Raw genomic sequence first — 18803 nt, 5'->3', positions numbered from 1 at the left:
AGATGATGATAATAAAGCAGAAGATGATGAATGAAGCAGCAGCAACAATGAACAACAAAAATTGCTAAGAGAGAGAAATCAACAGAGGGTGAGAAGAAAGAGAAAGACGCCTTTTTTCCCTCTTTTTTTCGTTATATAGGCTAACAGTTGGATCAAAGTGTAAATTTAAAAACTTGTGAGTTATTTTCAAACTTTTTCAACTTTCTTAATCCATAATAAAGTAATTATCACCTCCACCTAATAATTAAGACTTGTGTCACCTACACCTCATTTTAAAACTCTTTTGTCACCTGTGGTCCAAACCCCCGAGTTACCTAGTACCTGTTGGTGGTGGGAGGTGACAGGTATCTCGTGAATTTAGTCGAGGTACACGCAAGCTGATCCAAACATTAGATATGGATATCATTGGACTCCTTTTGACTTATAGATGTCATATTTGATTAAATAACATCTGTTTGGTGTTGATTCGCGGGACTCCGCTATAAAAAAAGGGGGGGGAATTAGACTAGGGGGTTGGGGGCTAAGGGCTTGCTGGTGGAACTAACCGTTGGGGGGCCACTAACGACTCCCAACAGTTACTAAATATTGTATAATTAAAAAGAAAAAACTAAAAATATAGTCGTTAATCAAATTGGACCGAGCCGGTCAACCGATCAAAATATCCTTGCTCACCCGATCTACGATCCGATTGGTACCGATACCGAGCTTCTATCAGGCAAACTGGACCGGGTCTACTGAACACGAAACCAGTCCCGGAACTGGTCCGAGACTGACCTATTCAGTCTGTTGGCCAGCCTTACTCTGCACATCTATGATGTATATTTTATATGTTATAAAAATGTCAAAATCATGAACTGTGAAGTCTTTTCAATTTGGACTAGGTGATTTTTTGAACTTGACTTCAGGATCTTAAACATTTTGACAAATAGCCATCTTTCTTCTACTTGTGTTTCTTCTGTCGTATTTCTTCTACTTTATATGAATAAGGAAAAATTCTTGTTAAAAGATTGTTCTGTGCCCTAGGGAAACTAGTCTTAGGGTCAGATATTTAAAATTGTCTTCTCTTAAAGATCGACAAAATGAGATTTATTTAGTGTCAAAGTTATGACGAAATCAACTTAAAGTGCCAAAAAATTAAGATTACCCATCTTCTTAAGAATAATTAATTGGAGATCCTTTTAATGTCAAATTCATGAATAAATATGTTTAGGCTGTGAGATATTAAAATACCTCTACCACTTTAAGACTAACAACATAGACTTGGCTTGGAACTCATTTGAACCTCTCAGGTTTTGTTCGAACCACCCCATTAAGTCCCAAGAATATTATCAACATGCATAAAGTTTCAAAACACATTTTAAGACATCAAATTGAGCAATATTGTGCTTGATGGATTTCGTGACACGAAATGACGTGTTTTTTTCACAATTGACTGTAGAGAAAATCTTCATTTTTATTATATTCTTAAGACTTCCAAACATGATGAGTCGATGTCAACAATATAAAAGAATAAAAGTGATTATTAAAAAATTTAGCCTGAAAAAATATCTAAGCTACCTTTAATTTCCAAACTTCTTCTCCCTCGATTATGAAGCACCACAATCTAATGCTAAATAAGAGAAGTTGGATAGTTACACTTTGAAAGTTGCAAACTTGTACTTCCTTATTTCTCCAACTTTAGAATATTTAATTTGGAGCATAACTTTGCTCATCCAAAATCATTAAAGATTCATAAGTAGACTAGATTGATAGAATATTTAACCTTCGTGTCTCTCTTCCATAACATAAAATAGTAGTTCAGTTTCTTCTTTGATCAGCCCATAACAATGAGTCTTCTCTATTCGAGTCGGGCCAATCCCGCTTGATGTGATTGAGTTAGGTACGAGGAGGCAAATGGGGGATTGAATTGAATTTGGATGAATTGAATATGAATTGAGCATAAATATATTAAATTACAATTCATCCACATATTATAGGAAATTTCATTTATATACAAAAAAGTGAAAAAAAATTACAACAAAAAAATCTCATTTTTTTATTTACAAAAAGTAGCCCAAACAGTAAACTTGACATTCCCTAAAGATGGCAGGGCTTTATACCCAAGGATGAGGTTTTCTTCTTTTTTTTTCCAAAGGTATTTTTTTTAAGATTTTTTTTTATTGTTTTATTTTGTGCAGCATTTTATTTTTTTTATATAGAAAGTCGCTTTTTAAAAAAAAAAAACTCTTTTATGCAATTATTTTTATGTATAAATATGTATATATGATGTAAAAATAGTTATGTAGTGTGCACGCATTTTATAGATATTTTATGAATAGTTATGTATTGTATATGCATTCCATCGATATTGTATAAATAGTGAATAAACTTGTATCAATATTATATAAATAGTGTATAAACATATATCGATATTGTATAAATAAAAAATAAATCAGCGCGTGCGCGCGCCACACACACACACATTATGTACAAAGTCATGTAGTGTATGTGTATAAAAATGCATCAATATTGTATAAATAGTTATGTAATGTATCAATATTATATAAATGGTGTATAAACGTATATTGATATTGTATAAAAAGTTTTTAAAACAACATTTTTAAAAAAAAAAAAAAAAAGCACAACCAAAGTAAAACAGAAAAAGCAATTTTTTTTTAAATAGCGCAAGAAAAATATAACAACAAAAGTTTTTTTTTAAAAGGGGATGAGACCCGAATATGTAAAACTTATATAAATCCCTACTATTTTACCACTAATTACACCCTATTCTAACTTTTATGTAAATTTCATAAAATTTCATTTTTTAAGTTTATTCGATACATTTAATTACAAGAGATACATTGTTAGTGATACACATCTAGTGAAGCAACTAATGCACGCTAATAAAAGAAAATAATAGAAATTAACTTAATTAAGGAGTAAATCACTCTTCATATCTTCAAATTAATAGTGAAAAATCTCCAATAAAACACAATTAATTATTATGTATATTTTCAAAATATCCTTCTTCTTATCCTGCTTGTAGAATCAATCTTCTCCTTTGTTCTTTATTTTTTTGCTGCGATTTTTTTCAACGATTCTTAATGATAGCTCAGTGTTATTACAATATTTTTGTGTTTGGGTAATGGGTGTCAGGTACGAAGGATATAAGAGCGATAGATTATAATCAGAGTACATGCAACATACGAAAAGTTGATTTTCGCCATTTGTAATACCCCATATTTTTCTAGCCTAGATTAAGCCTCAGTACATGGGTTATCCTGAATAAAATTTTTGGAATACTTAGTAATTTTCAGATTAGAGTCTGCCATTGCATAGGAAAGTCAATTAACTTTCCAACGATATAAAATTCGCCTAAATCGGACAACGGGGTAAGAAGTTATGGTGATTTTAAGTTTCAGTCGTTAAACATGGTCATTTAGGCCAGTAGCGCGTCACGGAGTGTGCCAAAATAGCAGTTGTCAATTTCCAGTGTTGCTCCACGATATTGGAGTGTCTCACCATAGACCCAGTTCACAATTGTCAATTTCCAGTGTACCAACATGATTCCACCGCATCTCAGTGCACCTCCAGTTCATAAATAAAGTGGCAACGCGATACCACCGCGTCGCGCTACCATGAAATTTTTTAGTTGTTATTTTCTAGTGACACGATGCGATAGCTCCGCGTCGCGCCAGGAGTCCAGATCGAAATTTTTTTTTGAAAAATTAAAGTTGCACCGAGGGTTAACACAGTCTTTTTTCATGATTTTATTCTGCCCGGATGTGGGATTTAAGCCCTAAAAACATGTAAAACCCTTCATTATTTACTTTTTCCCAAAATCAAAAGGTATTCTCTCTCAAGAAAACAAACCCTAGCTCTCAAGAATCAAGGTCAATCCCAAGAATCTCTCCAAGAACTCCAAGAATCTCACAAATTAAGGTATGTTAAATGTTCATCCATGGATCCTTATCTTCTATGGAGCCCAAGAATCCTTTTTCAAAATACAAGAGTTATGATTTATGATTTCCATGTTTGAATTAGATTGAATTCATGTTCATGATGTTGTTTGAGCTTTAATCCATGATTTAGATTACAAGTTTCAAGAATTGATCCTAGTATGTGTTAAATTACACGATATTCATGATAAATCCTTCAATTTACAAGTTGATTGTTGTAACCATGTTAACCCTAAGTGTTTATGATTTAATGAACCAAGTATGCTTCTTATGTGTTTGATAAATTGTATATGAGAATGCAATAATGCCATTATAGCATACTAACATGTATTCCCCATTCATGAACAAGCTTATGCCCTACAAGTGTTTGATAAAATATCTCTATAGATGATATATGAACATGTAAACATTGTTATGCTTTGCAAGATCATGTGATGCTTTACTTTTTATGCTATCGAGTCCTAGGGGTATTTAATACCCGATAATTTAGTTGTTATTTAGAGCTAGTGTCAGTTACAGAATAGTATCAATCATGTCATGATCAGTAGTACTCTCAGTCCATTATAGAACTCAGTATAATTCAGTCAGTTACAGAACTTAGAAAAACTCAGTAATCTCAGTATCAGTCAAGTCCAATTCAATATACTCAGTTTAGTGTCTTTTAGTTGGGAGTATGATTCAGCACCAAGTGAACCCAAGGATGGGGGCTCACCTGCCAGCAGAGGTGTGATCCTTAAAAGAAATCTTTGCATTCCAAAACTACGTAGCTAGTGTAGGTTGAGATATCAAACCTGCTAGTTGAGGGCTGATGAAGTGCTCTACTTGCCAGTAGAGGGTACCACTATTCTCGTTTAGGGAACCTACCAGTAAAGGGTTACTCTTCAACTTGTCTTTATCGTGGCACGGTATTAACACCCTTCTAATTGGAGTTACAGATTGGACCCCTATTAGTTTAGGTTAGGGTATGTCAGTTAAATGATTACCTCCCACAGTTTTAATTTCAGTCTCAGTCTTCAAAATAGAACTCAGTTCAGTTCTACAAAATTAAAATTGTGAGATACAGTCACTCAGTTATCAGTAATTCAGATTATCAGAGATCTCAGATTATCACTATTTTCAGTTATCAGTTATCAGATTCAGTTCCAGTATACTCAAATACAGTATGCACAGTATGTTCAGTAGTTACAGATCCTCTATGTATGCTATCCAGTTCTTGCATATTATTCAGTTAGTTATTGTTCATGCATATGAACCCATGCATTCAGTCTTACCTCATTTAACATACCAATACATTCTCATGTACTGATTGCATACCCGTTTTTTGCGCTATGATATTTCATATCATAGGTTCGAACGCTCAGGTTCCTGATCGCGCTTAGCCAGATTCAGCCAGCAGTAGCAGATTTAGCAGTGAGTCCTCATCTATCAAGGATATGCTTTTATTTCAGTACTTTAACTTAGCAGTATTTTAGTAAATAGAGTTAGTTGGGGGATTGTCCCATCAACTCCACTTTCAGACATTTTCAGTTAGAGGTTTTTCATACTAGATTTTCAGACAGTATTTCAGATTCAGATGTTATTGTTCATTATTAGTATTTTAGATGTTTTTAACCTTATGGCATTTCAGCTTATTATTCCGTAATTATTTTAGTATTGTTGTTCAGTGCTCACAACAGATATCATTTATGGGTTAGCTTATGGTCTTTTGGGGTTAAAAAATTTGTGTAATGACTAAGGGGTAGTCTCTAGTCATTATAAACTTGGTATTAGAGCCTAAGGTTCAACGGTTCCTAAAAAGTTTGAAAAGTTGCATCGCGTAGAGTCTTGTGCATGGGTGTGTAGCGCGCCACACTTATGGACATGAGGCTATGAGATGTTTTAGGAAAAATTTCCCTTCTTTTAGTATTCATGTCGTGCAAGTGAGCGTGAGATCAAGTTAATCTCTCAGTTTAATCCGTTTCTTCCTTTTGTTTACAGAACATGCCTCCCAAAAGAACTAACGAAAGAATAACCAGAAACTAGTCAGCCCCTCAGCCCATTCAGGCAGATCCCCTGGATAAACATGTCTCTCACGCAGAATTCAGAGATGCATTCATTACTCTAGCCAATTCAGTCGTAGCTTAGAATGAATGGTCAACTGCTATTTTGGCTAACCCAGTGGCTAATACGGCTAGGGTTTGGGACTTCATCCGGATGAATCCTCCTTCTTTTATAGGATCTAAGTCTGATGAGGATCCACAGGAGTTCCTCGATCAAGTTCAGAAAGTCACAAACATCATGGGAGTGACTTTCAGTGAGAGTGCTGAGTAAGCCACCTATTAGCTATAAGATGTATCCCATATATGGTTTTAGCAGTGAAAGATAAACAGGGGTATAGATGCAGAGCCTATAGAGTGGGAAGAGTTTGTTATTGTCTTCCTAAACAAATTCTTTCCCTTAGAGCAGAAAGAAACCAAATTATTAGAGTTTATCAATCTTAGACAAGGTAGTATGAGCGTAAAAGAGTATTCCCTCAAATTTACTCAGTTAGCCGAGTATGCTTCCCATGTAGTAGCAGACAATAGGTCCAGAATGATCAAGTGTGGTGTCAGATAGTGTGGTTAAGGAGTGCAGAACAGCGATATTGATTAAAGAGATGGACATATCTAGGTTTATGGTCCATGCTCAATAGATTGAAGAGCAGAAACTTAAGGAGAAAGAAAGAGAGAATAAGAGAGCTAGAATAGGTAGCTTTAATTTTAATCAGCCTAAGTCAGTTAGGGGTAACCGTTTCCAGTTTCATCCAAAGTCTTCAATCCCAGCTCAGTCCTCAGCCAGTGTACTGTTGACCCAGGATAACATAAGCAATGGTCGTACTAATTTATTTTACGGAGAGTGTGGTAAGAATCATAAGGGTGTGTGCATAACTGGCAGTGATGTTTGTTTCGAGTGTTGCAAGACAGGCCACAGAGTCAGAGATTGTCCTCAACCAGGTTCTTAGGGTCAGTATAGTCATCATTCATCTCAGTCAGGTCGCCCAAATCAAATAGGTGCCACTTCTAGTGCCACCAGTGGGAATGCCTAAATAGATTTTATGCACTTCAGTCCTGACAGGATCAGGAAAGTCCTCATGATATGGTCACTGGTAAGTTACAAATCTCCTACTTATATATTTATGCCTTATTAGATCCATGAGCTTCTCTATCTTCTGTAATTTCTTACATAGCAGTCCATACCAAGGTTAAACCCTGAAATAGTAGTAGGGTTATTAATTTAGTAACCCATAGACATAGAATGATGACTTTAAGCTAAGAGGGAGATAGCAGTATAGTACATGTTAGAAGACCATGCATACTTATAGTTCCTAGTATAAGGAGTTCCAGTTCACTCTGTAGTACGAATCAAGTTCCATAAGTTCAGAAATTCCAAACACAGGTTATGCAGTTCATGACACACGTATTCATGTTTCCCAGTATGCTCAGTTATCATGAATCATGTTACACTCTAAATGGTCCGTGAAGTTCAGTTTATGCCATGTGTTCCTCAGGCCTCAGTAGTGAGTCGAAGTCATTCCGTCGTCCTTCAGTTAGATGATGTCTCGTACATCATCACAATATTTCTTAAACCTACTCAGACCCATATTCAATATCGTTACAAACTTGGTATCAGTTACCATCTCATATCATCCTCATGTCAGGCATGTATTTCATAAATTGATTTTAGCCATGTAATCACGCATCAGATATGCATGTTCAGTATGTAAGTTCAGTCTATTAGACCAGTCACATAATTATGCTTCAGTTTTGCATGTCTAGTTCAGTACGTAAACTCAGTCTGTCCGTACTCTCTCAAGCTTAACTAGCCATATTTGAGGACGAATGTTCCCAAGGGAGAGATATTATAATACCCTGTATTTCCCTAGCCTAGATTAATCCTCAGTACATGGGTTATCCTAAATAAAATTTTTAGAATACTCAGTAATTTTCATATTAGAGCCGGCCATTACGTAGGAAATTCAATTAGCTTTTCAACGATATAAAATTTGCCTAAATTCGACAACCGGGTAAGAAGTTATGACAATTTTAAGTTTCAGTTGTTCAACATCGTCATTCAGGCTAGTAGCGCATCGCGGAGTATGTAAAAATAGTAGTTGTCAATTTTTAATGTTGCTCCGCGATACTGGCGCATCGCGCCATAGGCCAGTTCACAATTGTTAATTTCTAGTGTACCAACGCGATTCCACCACATTGTGGTGTACTTCCAGTTCACAAACAAAGTGGCAACGCGCTACCACCGCATCGCGCCACCATGCAATTTTTTAGTTTTTATTTTCCAGTGACACGATGCAATAGCGCCGCGTCGCACCAGGGGTCCAGATCGAGAAAATTTTACAAAAAATTAAAGTAGTGTCCAGGGTTAAAACAGTCTTTTCCCATGATTTTATTTCCCCCAGATGTGGGATTTAAACCCTAAAAACGTGTAAAACCTTTTATTATTCACTTTTCTCCAAAATCAAAAGATATTTCTCTCTCAAGAAAACAAACCGTAGCTCTCAAGAATCAAGGTCAATCCCAAGAATCTCTCCAAGAACTCTAAGAATCTCATGAATTAAGGTATTTAGATATTCATCCATGGATTCTTACCTTCCATGGAGCCTAAGAATCCTTTTTCAAAATACAAGAGTTATGATTTATGATTTCCATGTTTGAATTAGATTGAATTCATGTTTATGATGTTGTTTGAGTTTTAATCTGTGATTTAGATTAGAAGTTCTAAGAATTGATCCTAGTATGTGTTAAATTACATGATATTCATGATAAACCCTTCAATTTGCGAGTTGATTGTTGTAACCATGTTAACCTTAAGTGTTTATGATTAAATAAACCAAGTATGCTTCTTATGTGTTTGATAAATTATCTATGAGAATGAAATAATGCCATTATAGCATGCTAACATGTATTCCCCATTTATGAACAAGCTTATGCCCTACAAGTGTTTGATAAAATATCTCTATAGATGATATATGAACATGTATACATTTTTATGCTTTAATTTTTATGCTATTGAGTCCTGGAGATATTTAATACCTGATAATTTAGCTGTTTATTGAGAGCCAGTGTCAGTTACAGAATAGTATCAATTATTTCACGATCAGTAATACTCTCGGTCCGTTATAGAACTCAGTAGAATTCAGTCAGTTATAGAACTTAGGAAAATCAGTAATCTTAGTATTAGTCTAGTCCAGTTCAGTATACTCTGTTCAGTGTCTTTCAGTTGAGAGTAGAATTCAGCACCGAGTGAACCTAAGAATGGGGGCTCACCTGCCAGCAGAGGGTGTGATCCTTAGAAGCAATCCTTGCGTTCCAAAAAAATGTAGCCAGCGTAGGTTTAGATATCAAACCTGCCAGTTGAGGGTTGATGAGGTGCTCTACCTGCCAGTAGATGGTACCACCGTTCTCGTTTAGGGAACCTGCTAGTAGAGGGTTTCTCTTCAGCTTGTCTTTACCTGTGGCACGGTACTGACACCCTTCCAATTGGGGTTGCAGATTGGACCCCTATTAGTTCAGGTTGGGGCATGTCAGTTAGATGATTACCTCTCACAGTTTTAATTTCAGTCTCAGTCTTCAGAATAGAACTCAGTTCAGTTCTACAGAATCAGGACCGTGAGATACAGTCACTCAGTTATTAGTAATTTTGATTATCAATGATCTCAGTTTATCAGCAAATTCAGTAATCAGTTATCAAATTCAGTTTCAGTATGCACAGTATGTTCAGTAGTTACAGATCCTCCATGTATGCTATTCAGTTTTTGCATATTATTTAGTTAGTTATTGTTCATGCATATGAACCCATGCATTCAACCTTACCTCATGTAGCATACCAGTACATTCCCACGTACTGATCGCATACCCATTTCTTGCGCTATGATATTTTATATCATAGGTTCGGACACTCAGGTTCTTGACCGTGCTTAGCCAGATTCAGAGCAGTAGTAGATTTAGCAGTGAGTCCTCATCTATCGAGTCTATGATTTTATTTCAGTACTTCAACTTAGCAGTATTTTAGTAGTTGGAGTTAGTTTGGGAATTGTCCCATCACTTCCACTTTCAGACAGCTTCAGTTAGAGGCTTTTCATACTAGATTTTCAGACAGTATTTCAGATTCAAATGTTATTGTTCATTATCAGTATTTTAGATGTTTTGAACCTTATGAAATTTCAGCCTATTATTCCGCAATTATTTCAGTATTATTGTTTAGTGCTCACAGCAGATATCATTCATGGGTTAGCTTTTGGTCCTTAGGGGTCGCAAGCACCGTGTCACAACTAGGGGTAAGTCTCGGATCATTACACCATTGTTGCAAAACTTGAAATTGATAAAATAAGAAAAAGGGTTCAAGCCCAATAAATTGTTGAAGGTAATTCATTAGTCTGATACAATCTTCTTTTTTTCTTCTTTATAGTTGAAGCATTTTTTTCCCAATCTATAATGAATTTAACAGTGCATTCTGGCGTTTGGGTGAGTGATACAAAATACGAATATTAAAAGAGTGATGATATTTTGATCGGAGATAATGTAGTGTATAGAAATTTAATTTCGATAATTGTTGTAGAACTTGAAATGACGAATCAAGAAAACAAATTTAAAGTGAGATACATTATTAAAGCTGATTCTTGGAATTAAAAAAAATGAAAAAGAGCATTCTATACGAAAACAACCTTAAGGAAAAGGTTCAAAGCTATTCTACAAATAAATTCATCGAAATCCTACTTATTTGACGGTAAATTTTTTCCTGATACATAGATTCAGATTGCATCAGTTTTAATACATTTATAATACACTGCTAATTCTGATTATTACAATTATTTTGATTTTGTATGACCATGTGTTGTATGTCTATTTAAAGATATATAATTTTTGTTATGTACCAATGATTGTATGCTAACTTTGTTTATGATGACGACAAAAGATACATTATTTGTCTTGAAAGTAGGACATGCAGTTGTGGTAGGTTCCCACTAGATGAGATATCATGTCAACACACAATAGTTGTACTAAAGAGAAAGAATGTAGATGATATAAAGCTTTATTGCTCTGATTATTACAAGCCTGAGACTTTAGTGAAGACGTATGACGTTTTAATGTTTTCAACGCATGATAAGAAGGACTTGCCTATACCAAAAGACATTCAAGAATAGGTTATCTTGCCACCAAAATATTAAAAAATCACCTAGAAGATCAAATAAAGGGAGGTATAAGAAATTCAGTGAACCTCTTATATCAAGCACAAATTGTTGTGGGTGAAACATGCGTACATTTTTTTTCTAAGGGAAAAGTAATCATATGTAATGTAGCTTGTTTGTAAGTTTCCACTATCTTAGTTCCATTTGAACACTAATTTTTAGTTAATTTATTTGTTAATTACTAATTCTCAAGTTGTTGGAAAGCTTTCAGTTGGATATTCTATTTTTAAAAAATTAATATGGTGGACGAAATTGTGATGAATATGTTACATCTGATTATAATGATCAAGAACATCTATTTTTAGATGTTATCAGATACATAATATTTCAAAGTTTTTCGTTTCCCCCCAAATTCTTAATGTTCGATGCATTTAATTTGCCACTGCTTTTTCATATACATAAATATTCATTTAGATACATTCATCTCAATAAAAGATACATAATCATTAGATAAAGCATAGTAACAGAATCATAATAACTTTAACAGATACATAATCGATGTATTAAACATAATAATAGATACATAACACCTTTATTAGATACAAAATTATTGTATAAAATATATTATCCGATACATCATAACTTAATATATATATATATATATATATATATATATATATATAATTATTGTATAATACATATCAACATACACAAAAATATTATATCAGATACATAAAAAATTGTAGAAAATCATGTTAACAAATACACAACTGCTTTATAAGATGAATTAGTTATAATTGTTTAATAGGTAAACGATTGTGTATTACACATAAGTTATATTAGTGGCATTAATATTATCTGATAATATAATAGTCAATGAAAAATGTAATAAGATGGTAATGAGATAATCATATTATAATAGTCATTTTATGTAAGTCATTCAACATAACAAAACTGAAAAGTGCAGTATCAAAACATCTCCTATTAGTCATCAGCTATTATATTGATAAAATCCTGTTTACAAAATATAAAAAGATATTTTTTAGTTTTCACATAACCAACAGATCTACATCTATTCAAGTGTAACAAAAACTTTTCAATTAGGTTAAATGGAGTTTAATTTTATCCAAATCATTATTGTCACTAACATTATCATCTTCGGCCTTTAGTAATCTATAGTTGCATAGCATCGATGAATATCTCAAGCGGAGAAATTCAGCATCAATCTCACCAGATGATACTTGTAGTCGATTACTTAGAAACTTAGTAAATGCAGCTACAGGAAGTCTACAATTCCTCCATCATCATGTGTCGTCAACTAAAAGTCTATTATCATTAACATATCACATTATATATTGAAAAATGCAAAATAACAGAAAAGGAAAAATTGACACATACATGCTATCACTTACTTGCTAGGCAATGCCACCAACATATTCAACATCAAATAAGTGTTTTTCGTTCTTTCCCTTGTGAGATTCAAGCAATGACTAGTCGGTACATTTTTTATTTCAAAAATTCACTGTAAGCAAGTTGACAACATTGTAGCCAATTGTTGAACCTCAAGGGATAGTTCTTTGTTTCTTGATGGAGGCTTCGAACTAAACATACATCAACATACTTCATATCCCGTATTAGAATACATCAACAAAATAAAATTTAGATTACTAATTGGTTACTCTTAAAAAATAAATGAATGCAATGAATATATCTAACGAGATAAATAATACTTTATAATTATTGTGTTAAAATACATGTCTATACCAAAATAAGAGAGATAGATAATTTTTAAAAGTATATGATACATAGATATGTTAAATATAATGTGCCCTATAATGTTATTTCAAGCATATATTTTACTGAATTTCAGCTAGTAGTATTTCAAATTTATATCTGAATTTTTCAGATTCATTAATGAAGACAGTAAAAGCGTGAATATTTTAGGTTGTTTACTGAGATACATTATAATATAAAGATTTGATTACTTCTTGGTTACTCACCAATTAATGTATCAGTTTATTTATAAATATATTTGCAGATTATAATGTTTAAGATGATTACATTTTACAACTATTGATTGATATACATTGTTCTAAAAGTAAAATAAGATATAGAATTTATTCTTAAATGTATCTTACACACATATCTAATAAAACAAGAGACATACATAATTCTTAGATGTAACTGAAATTTAATTAAAGAGAGCTACATAATTTGTAAATGTAGTTGACACATAGATCTGAAATATAAATTGTATCATATAACATTATCAATATATCTTAGAGTATTTTATTTTCAATACAAATAAATATAACCTTTGTAAGAAGTTCTCTTGTTGTTACTTCAATAATTTTTTGTTGTATCTTCAGAAATCTGACAAGCGTAATGTATCTTTGTCTTCCTCTTTAATTTATCTTTATTTTTTAACTGAAATACATATTAATAATATATTTTGTAGAGGATCCCATTACCAAAAATGCACTGTTTATCCACGATTATTTAACCACGACTGTCAAAATCATGACTAAATTAACTAAATAATTAAAACTTCTCCACACTTGAAAAAACGTGGCAAAAATATCATCGCTAACTTGGGCGGCAAAAATTTTTCATTCCCTCCTTAGTTTTTATTTGCCTCCAATACAGTAAAAAAAAAATTATTTCATCCAAAAATCTCTTTTTTCCCCCAAAAATACATTTTCTCGGCCCTAAATCGCTACTTTGCTTTCGGATTTTGGATTGAGTTCTTCTTAAAATTGAACGGCTCTTCAATTTTCCTAGCTTTAATTGCAGTCGAAAGTGGTAAAATTACTTCTTCCAGGTAACAAATCTTTACAATTTAGAGTCTTTAAGGTAAAAATTGAAAATAGGGTTCTATGTTTCTCTTGTTTATTGAAGTTTTGAGCTTATGAAATCTGCAATTTGATGTGTGTTGTGGCTTTTCTAGTTGTTAACAATGGGAATGTTGATGGGTTTTGATGGAATTTCTAGTTTTAAAAAATGAGAATTTTTATGGGTTTATCTAGTTATTAAGACTGAAGGTTTGATGGGTTTTATGAAATCTGCAATGGAAGTATCGGCAAGTCGTGTCAAGAGAATGGAAGTATGGAAGTTATGTAGTAAACTTGAGCTTCTAGACATGCTTGAAAAGTGGATCTTTTGGTTTGATGCTGTTTGTGAAAGTTTATGATTTTGTTTCATTTGAACTTGTTAAATATCATATTACGACATTCAATAACGTGCCCGGTGAGTCCTAAGATATGGGAATAGGCGTCAGTGGATTATTTAGTTGTGTCAGGGGAAGTATGTGTTTCAAGAACTTGTCGGATTTAACGTAAAGGCTGAGTTTTTTGTTTGTTCGAGAAAAGTTACGAGTGTATCTAGAGCCTAGAACTTCTACTTTTTAAAGTTATCGAATTTATAACTAACTGTACAACTCATGTTATGCCAAACTTGTACCTATCTTGTCAGGGCTTAAAGCTAAGAAGAACTTTGTGGTAGTTCATACAGGATGTCATGGATCCTGGTCATGGTATAAGATAATAGAATTGGTTAAATCTTCAGGGCATTATGTCACAGCTCTCGACTTGGGTGCATCAGGAACCAACATCAAACAGGCCGTAGAAATCCCAACTTTTTCTGATTATGTCAGTTCGCTGATGAAGTTGATGGCTTCACATTCTGCTGATAAAAAAGTAGTTCTTGTAGGCCAAAGCTTTGGTGGACTCGCCATCTCTAAAGCGATGGAAACTTTTCTGGGAAAGATTTCAGCTGCAGTATTTGTCAGTGCTCTTATGCCTAGTCCAACTATCGATGCAGCCATTGTCTACACTGAGGTACCAATATGATTTGTTATCTTTATTTAAACTCTTATAAGATCGAAACTAAATATACATCGTTATAGTCATGCGATGTAGTATTACCTGAACCGGATTACCGCGTTACATATGACAATGAACCTGCGAATTCTCCAACTAGCCTCGTCCTAGGTCCAAAGTTCATGGCCACTAAACTAGTATGTCCATTATATTTATATCTCGTGGAGGATATTTCTAAGGAGATAGTTCTTTAAAAAAAAAGGTATGGATCAATTAGGCGAATATACATTGTTGCTGCAGAAAGTAAAGCTTTCAAGAAAGAATTTCAACAATGGATGATTGAAAATAATCCGCCGGATGAAGTGGAAGAGATCTCAGGATCTGATCACATTGTCGTGTTATAGTTTGCTTTTGGAGATTATGCTTGCACTTTGCTCTTTAATTGAATTGTCTGCAGGAGTTATCATTAACAGCAAGAACACCTCTATCTTCGAAAAGTAATTCTATGAATGTAGATGCAAGGTCACAACGTATGTTATCCCTCTCTATCAGTTATATGGAGTCAATAGGTTTATCTTGATCCCACCCTCCCAGTCAAAGGTGCAGGTTTTCTAAAGAACAATTTTATCTATTTCAAGATTGCTTCATAGAATGGATAATTTGGTATGTCCGTTCAAAATTTATATGTATTTGTTATTGCTTTTGATATTACTACTGGTCTTGAATGAATATATATGGTTACAAACAAATGGTGAAATAATCTCATGTATATAAAATTGTTAGCTTTACGTTTAACTATGTAAGGCAATACCAATGATCACTAGACCAATGGAACCCATGGGCAATATGGGCTAAGCTACCTCTGCTAAAAGGCCCCAGTATATGTTAGTTGCATGAACCGAGGAAAATCTAAGTGAAAACTAAAGCAACACGAGGCTATGAGATGTTTTAGGAACAGTTTCCCTTCTTTCAGTATTCATGTCATGCTAGTGAGCATGAGCTCAGAATGTCAGAGGAATTTTTTTGGGTTTAAAAAAATATTTTAATTGAAAAAAAACTTATTTTTTAATAAAATTGGCCATTTAGCCGTTTTGGGCTCCCAACGGTCATATATCCCTTGAGTGTCATTTTATAAAATGTGTTTCGTGTTACTTATTTTTCATTTGAATATACTTGATTAATGGTAGGAACAAAAATTGGGAAGACCTATATGTCGATATTCAAATACTTGTCCATATTCAAATTTCAGTTCTGGTGTTGATTTATTCATGTCTAATTTTACTCCTCTAGCTAGCACAGATGAAACTGTACCAGATGAAAAAGAAAAGGTTCATATATTAATTGATGTCTGATGATCACTTTGAACCCGTGCACTGCTTAAAATTGGATCACTGCTAAGAATTTTTGAAAGAGTAGGCAACATTGAAATTGGATCATTGTACCTATTCAGAGTTTCCTTCATTTCCAGAAACTTAGAATTCAGCTCATCATTTTGGATTGAACATTTATGTTCAAAGGTTATGTTTGTGCTTTTAGCATATTGGTTAGTTTATTTGAGCCAAGAATTCTCTTAAATTGGATCTTTTTGCAAATTTGTTAATAACATCTGAATCTTCAGTTATCATTTTCCTTTAACTTAAAAGTTGATCTCTCTGAAGTTTTTAAACCTCTCAAGGAGGAATTTCATAAGTATGGTTGTGAATCCTAAAGATGATGCCGTTGTACCAAAGAAGTTGGATCAAGATGGTGCCTGGAGGAAACATCACAGGCTCTGGACTGTTTCAGAAGTCAGAAAGTTGATTGATGGAGTTGCCCAATATGGAGTTGAAAGATGGAGTCATATAAAAAAGCTTTATTTCTCATCATCTGGTCATAGAACACCTGTGGATCTCAAGGTAAGCACAATGGTCACTATCAGGACAAGTCAAGAAAAACTATGCATCATCTAGTGTTTGCTTGTTACTTACTTGAAGTTGGCACTTTGTTGCTTAAACTTCTTGCTGGATAAATGGAGAAATCTTCTTAAAGCATGCTATCTCCAGAAACAAAGCAAAATAACGGTTAGTTTTCATTTTCGAAATTAGATTAATGATGCTCGATGCACGTTGTGAATCATGAGCCTTTATTTAAATTAATGCAATAGCTTTTAGCTTTTTTGTTATACAATTATTTTGGGTGTATAGCCATCATACATACTGAATACATAACCCTATATAGGAAGGTAAGGAGGTCGAGGAGACAAGGATTAGGGTAGAAGGGTAGTAGCTTTTAACCCAGTGTAATTGAGTTCCCTTTCCACTTTTAACTTATTTACAAATGTTTAGTTGCATTTTCAGTTTCTAGTAGTACGAGTCGAACTCATCAAGATATAGTAGGAAGCTCAACTCTCAAGAATCTTTGCCTATTTGCTGAGTTTGGTATATATTGTTTAGTCCAGCCACTTCATTTGACAGATAATATACTGAGGAGTGTTCGACGCTCGACTTTTCCTTTGTTTAGAGCGCTTGCTTTTCTAATGATAGTGACTGCATTGTAATTGATGCCGGAAAAGGGTAAACATAATCTGTCTTGGCGACCGTTGCCCAAGTCTGTCCTTCATCGAGTCAGTGAATTGGCGAACATGCACCCGTATCCAAGAAACCAGAGATGCAAGAGTTCCCGTTCTCCATGTGCCTCATCTTCTCTAGTATATTTTGAAACAAACGACATAACTAGTGTTTCTCTAGCTTTTAGCATTAGTATTTGTGGTATCTTTTATGAATATCCAAGGTTTGAAGCTTATCGTTTGAGACAATATGTTGAACAATATCGGAACTTTGATCATTATGTTATAACTAATATCAGTCTTTTGTGTATAATAGTCGATTTATGAGTGAATGTCTATCATTATTCATGAATTAGTATCAATATCGGAATACACTGGGTTTGTTGTTGTGTATCAAACTATCTGGATATTTAGTAGGAAACAACATATATATATATATATATATATATATATATATATATATATATATGTATATATATATCAAAAATACATATATTTTTAGAAGGTTGAGCACTTTTGCCACGGTTAAAACCGTGGCAACCTTATATGCAAAATATGTATTTTTTTATCAACTGGGTACTTTTGCCACGGTTAAGACCTTGGCTAATTTATATGCACAAAATATTTCTTACGAAAACTGCTAATTGATGTAATGGCAAAAAAGATTGAACAAATTATCCATGGGAAGACCGTGGCTAAACACACTCAAAAACCGTGGCTAATGAAATGTTACCACGAACATTAAAATTGTGGCTACGTTACTCGTCACGCCCCCGTTGGACACACCTTTAACTGTGGCTAATGAACCGTGACTAAACTATTCCGGCACGATTTTGGTACCATATAGCCACAATTTTGCACGTGACTAAAACACATTTTTTGGTAGTGTCCCGTGATGTATCTTCATCTTTATCGCATTTTTTATCGACAAGATCAATCCAGATAAGAGCATAAGTTTGCATATGATGTAAGTTAGTGAGAAAATTTTTGAGGAGTTGAGCAGAGATCAAGTTGATCTCCAAAATTTGAGTTTCCTCTTTCATAGAAAATAACCCTTTTTGTTGCTGTTTTCTCCGATTCAGTTTCTTTGTGAGATAATAATAATTCATTATGGGATTAAAATGAACAATAATTGAAGTTTTCTTGATTCAATTCATGATTTTCAGAGAAAGAACTGTGAGCTATGAAGAAGGGGGTGGGGGTGGGGGGGTTGGGGGGTTGCATCGAGAATTAGAGTAGTGATGGTATTGAAAATTGGTACAATAAATATAGGAGTCATTGCCCGCCTCCACTTTTGTCGAGCCTAACTTTGTGGGCATTTAAACCCTGCTCAAACCTTC

The 18803-nt window shown here is 33.8% G+C and overlaps 1 protein-coding gene across 3 annotated transcripts; it reads left to right on the top strand.

Annotated features, from left to right (window-relative positions):
* Positions 1-13695: 13695 nt before the first annotated feature.
* Positions 13696-17771, top strand: LOC124896793 (telomere repeat-binding protein 6-like). Of its 3 annotated transcripts, XM_047408640.1 has the most exons (4): positions 13696-13921; positions 14572-14936; positions 16594-16813; positions 17372-17771. In XM_047408640.1, exons 2-4 carry the CDS (start codon positions 14914-14916, stop codon positions 17381-17383), a joined length of 255 nt encoding a protein of 84 aa, XP_047264596.1. In that variant the 5' UTR covers positions 13696-13921; positions 14572-14913; the 3' UTR covers positions 17384-17771. The 3 variants fall into 3 exon arrangements, 1 of the variants encoding a protein (XP_047264596.1); XR_007053259.1 differs by having other exon boundaries at positions 13698-13921; positions 14572-16978; XR_007053258.1 differs by having other exon boundaries at positions 13705-13921; positions 16629-17771.
* Positions 17772-18803: the final 1032 nt, after the last annotated feature.

This window comes from Capsicum annuum, chromosome 3, assembly GCF_002878395.1.
Source record: "Capsicum annuum cultivar UCD-10X-F1 chromosome 3, UCD10Xv1.1, whole genome shotgun sequence".
NCBI classification, from domain to species: domain Eukaryota; kingdom Viridiplantae; phylum Streptophyta; class Magnoliopsida; order Solanales; family Solanaceae; genus Capsicum; species Capsicum annuum.
The sequence above is the reverse complement of the archived record's forward strand: the minus strand, read 5'-3'. Positions and strand labels throughout refer to the sequence as shown.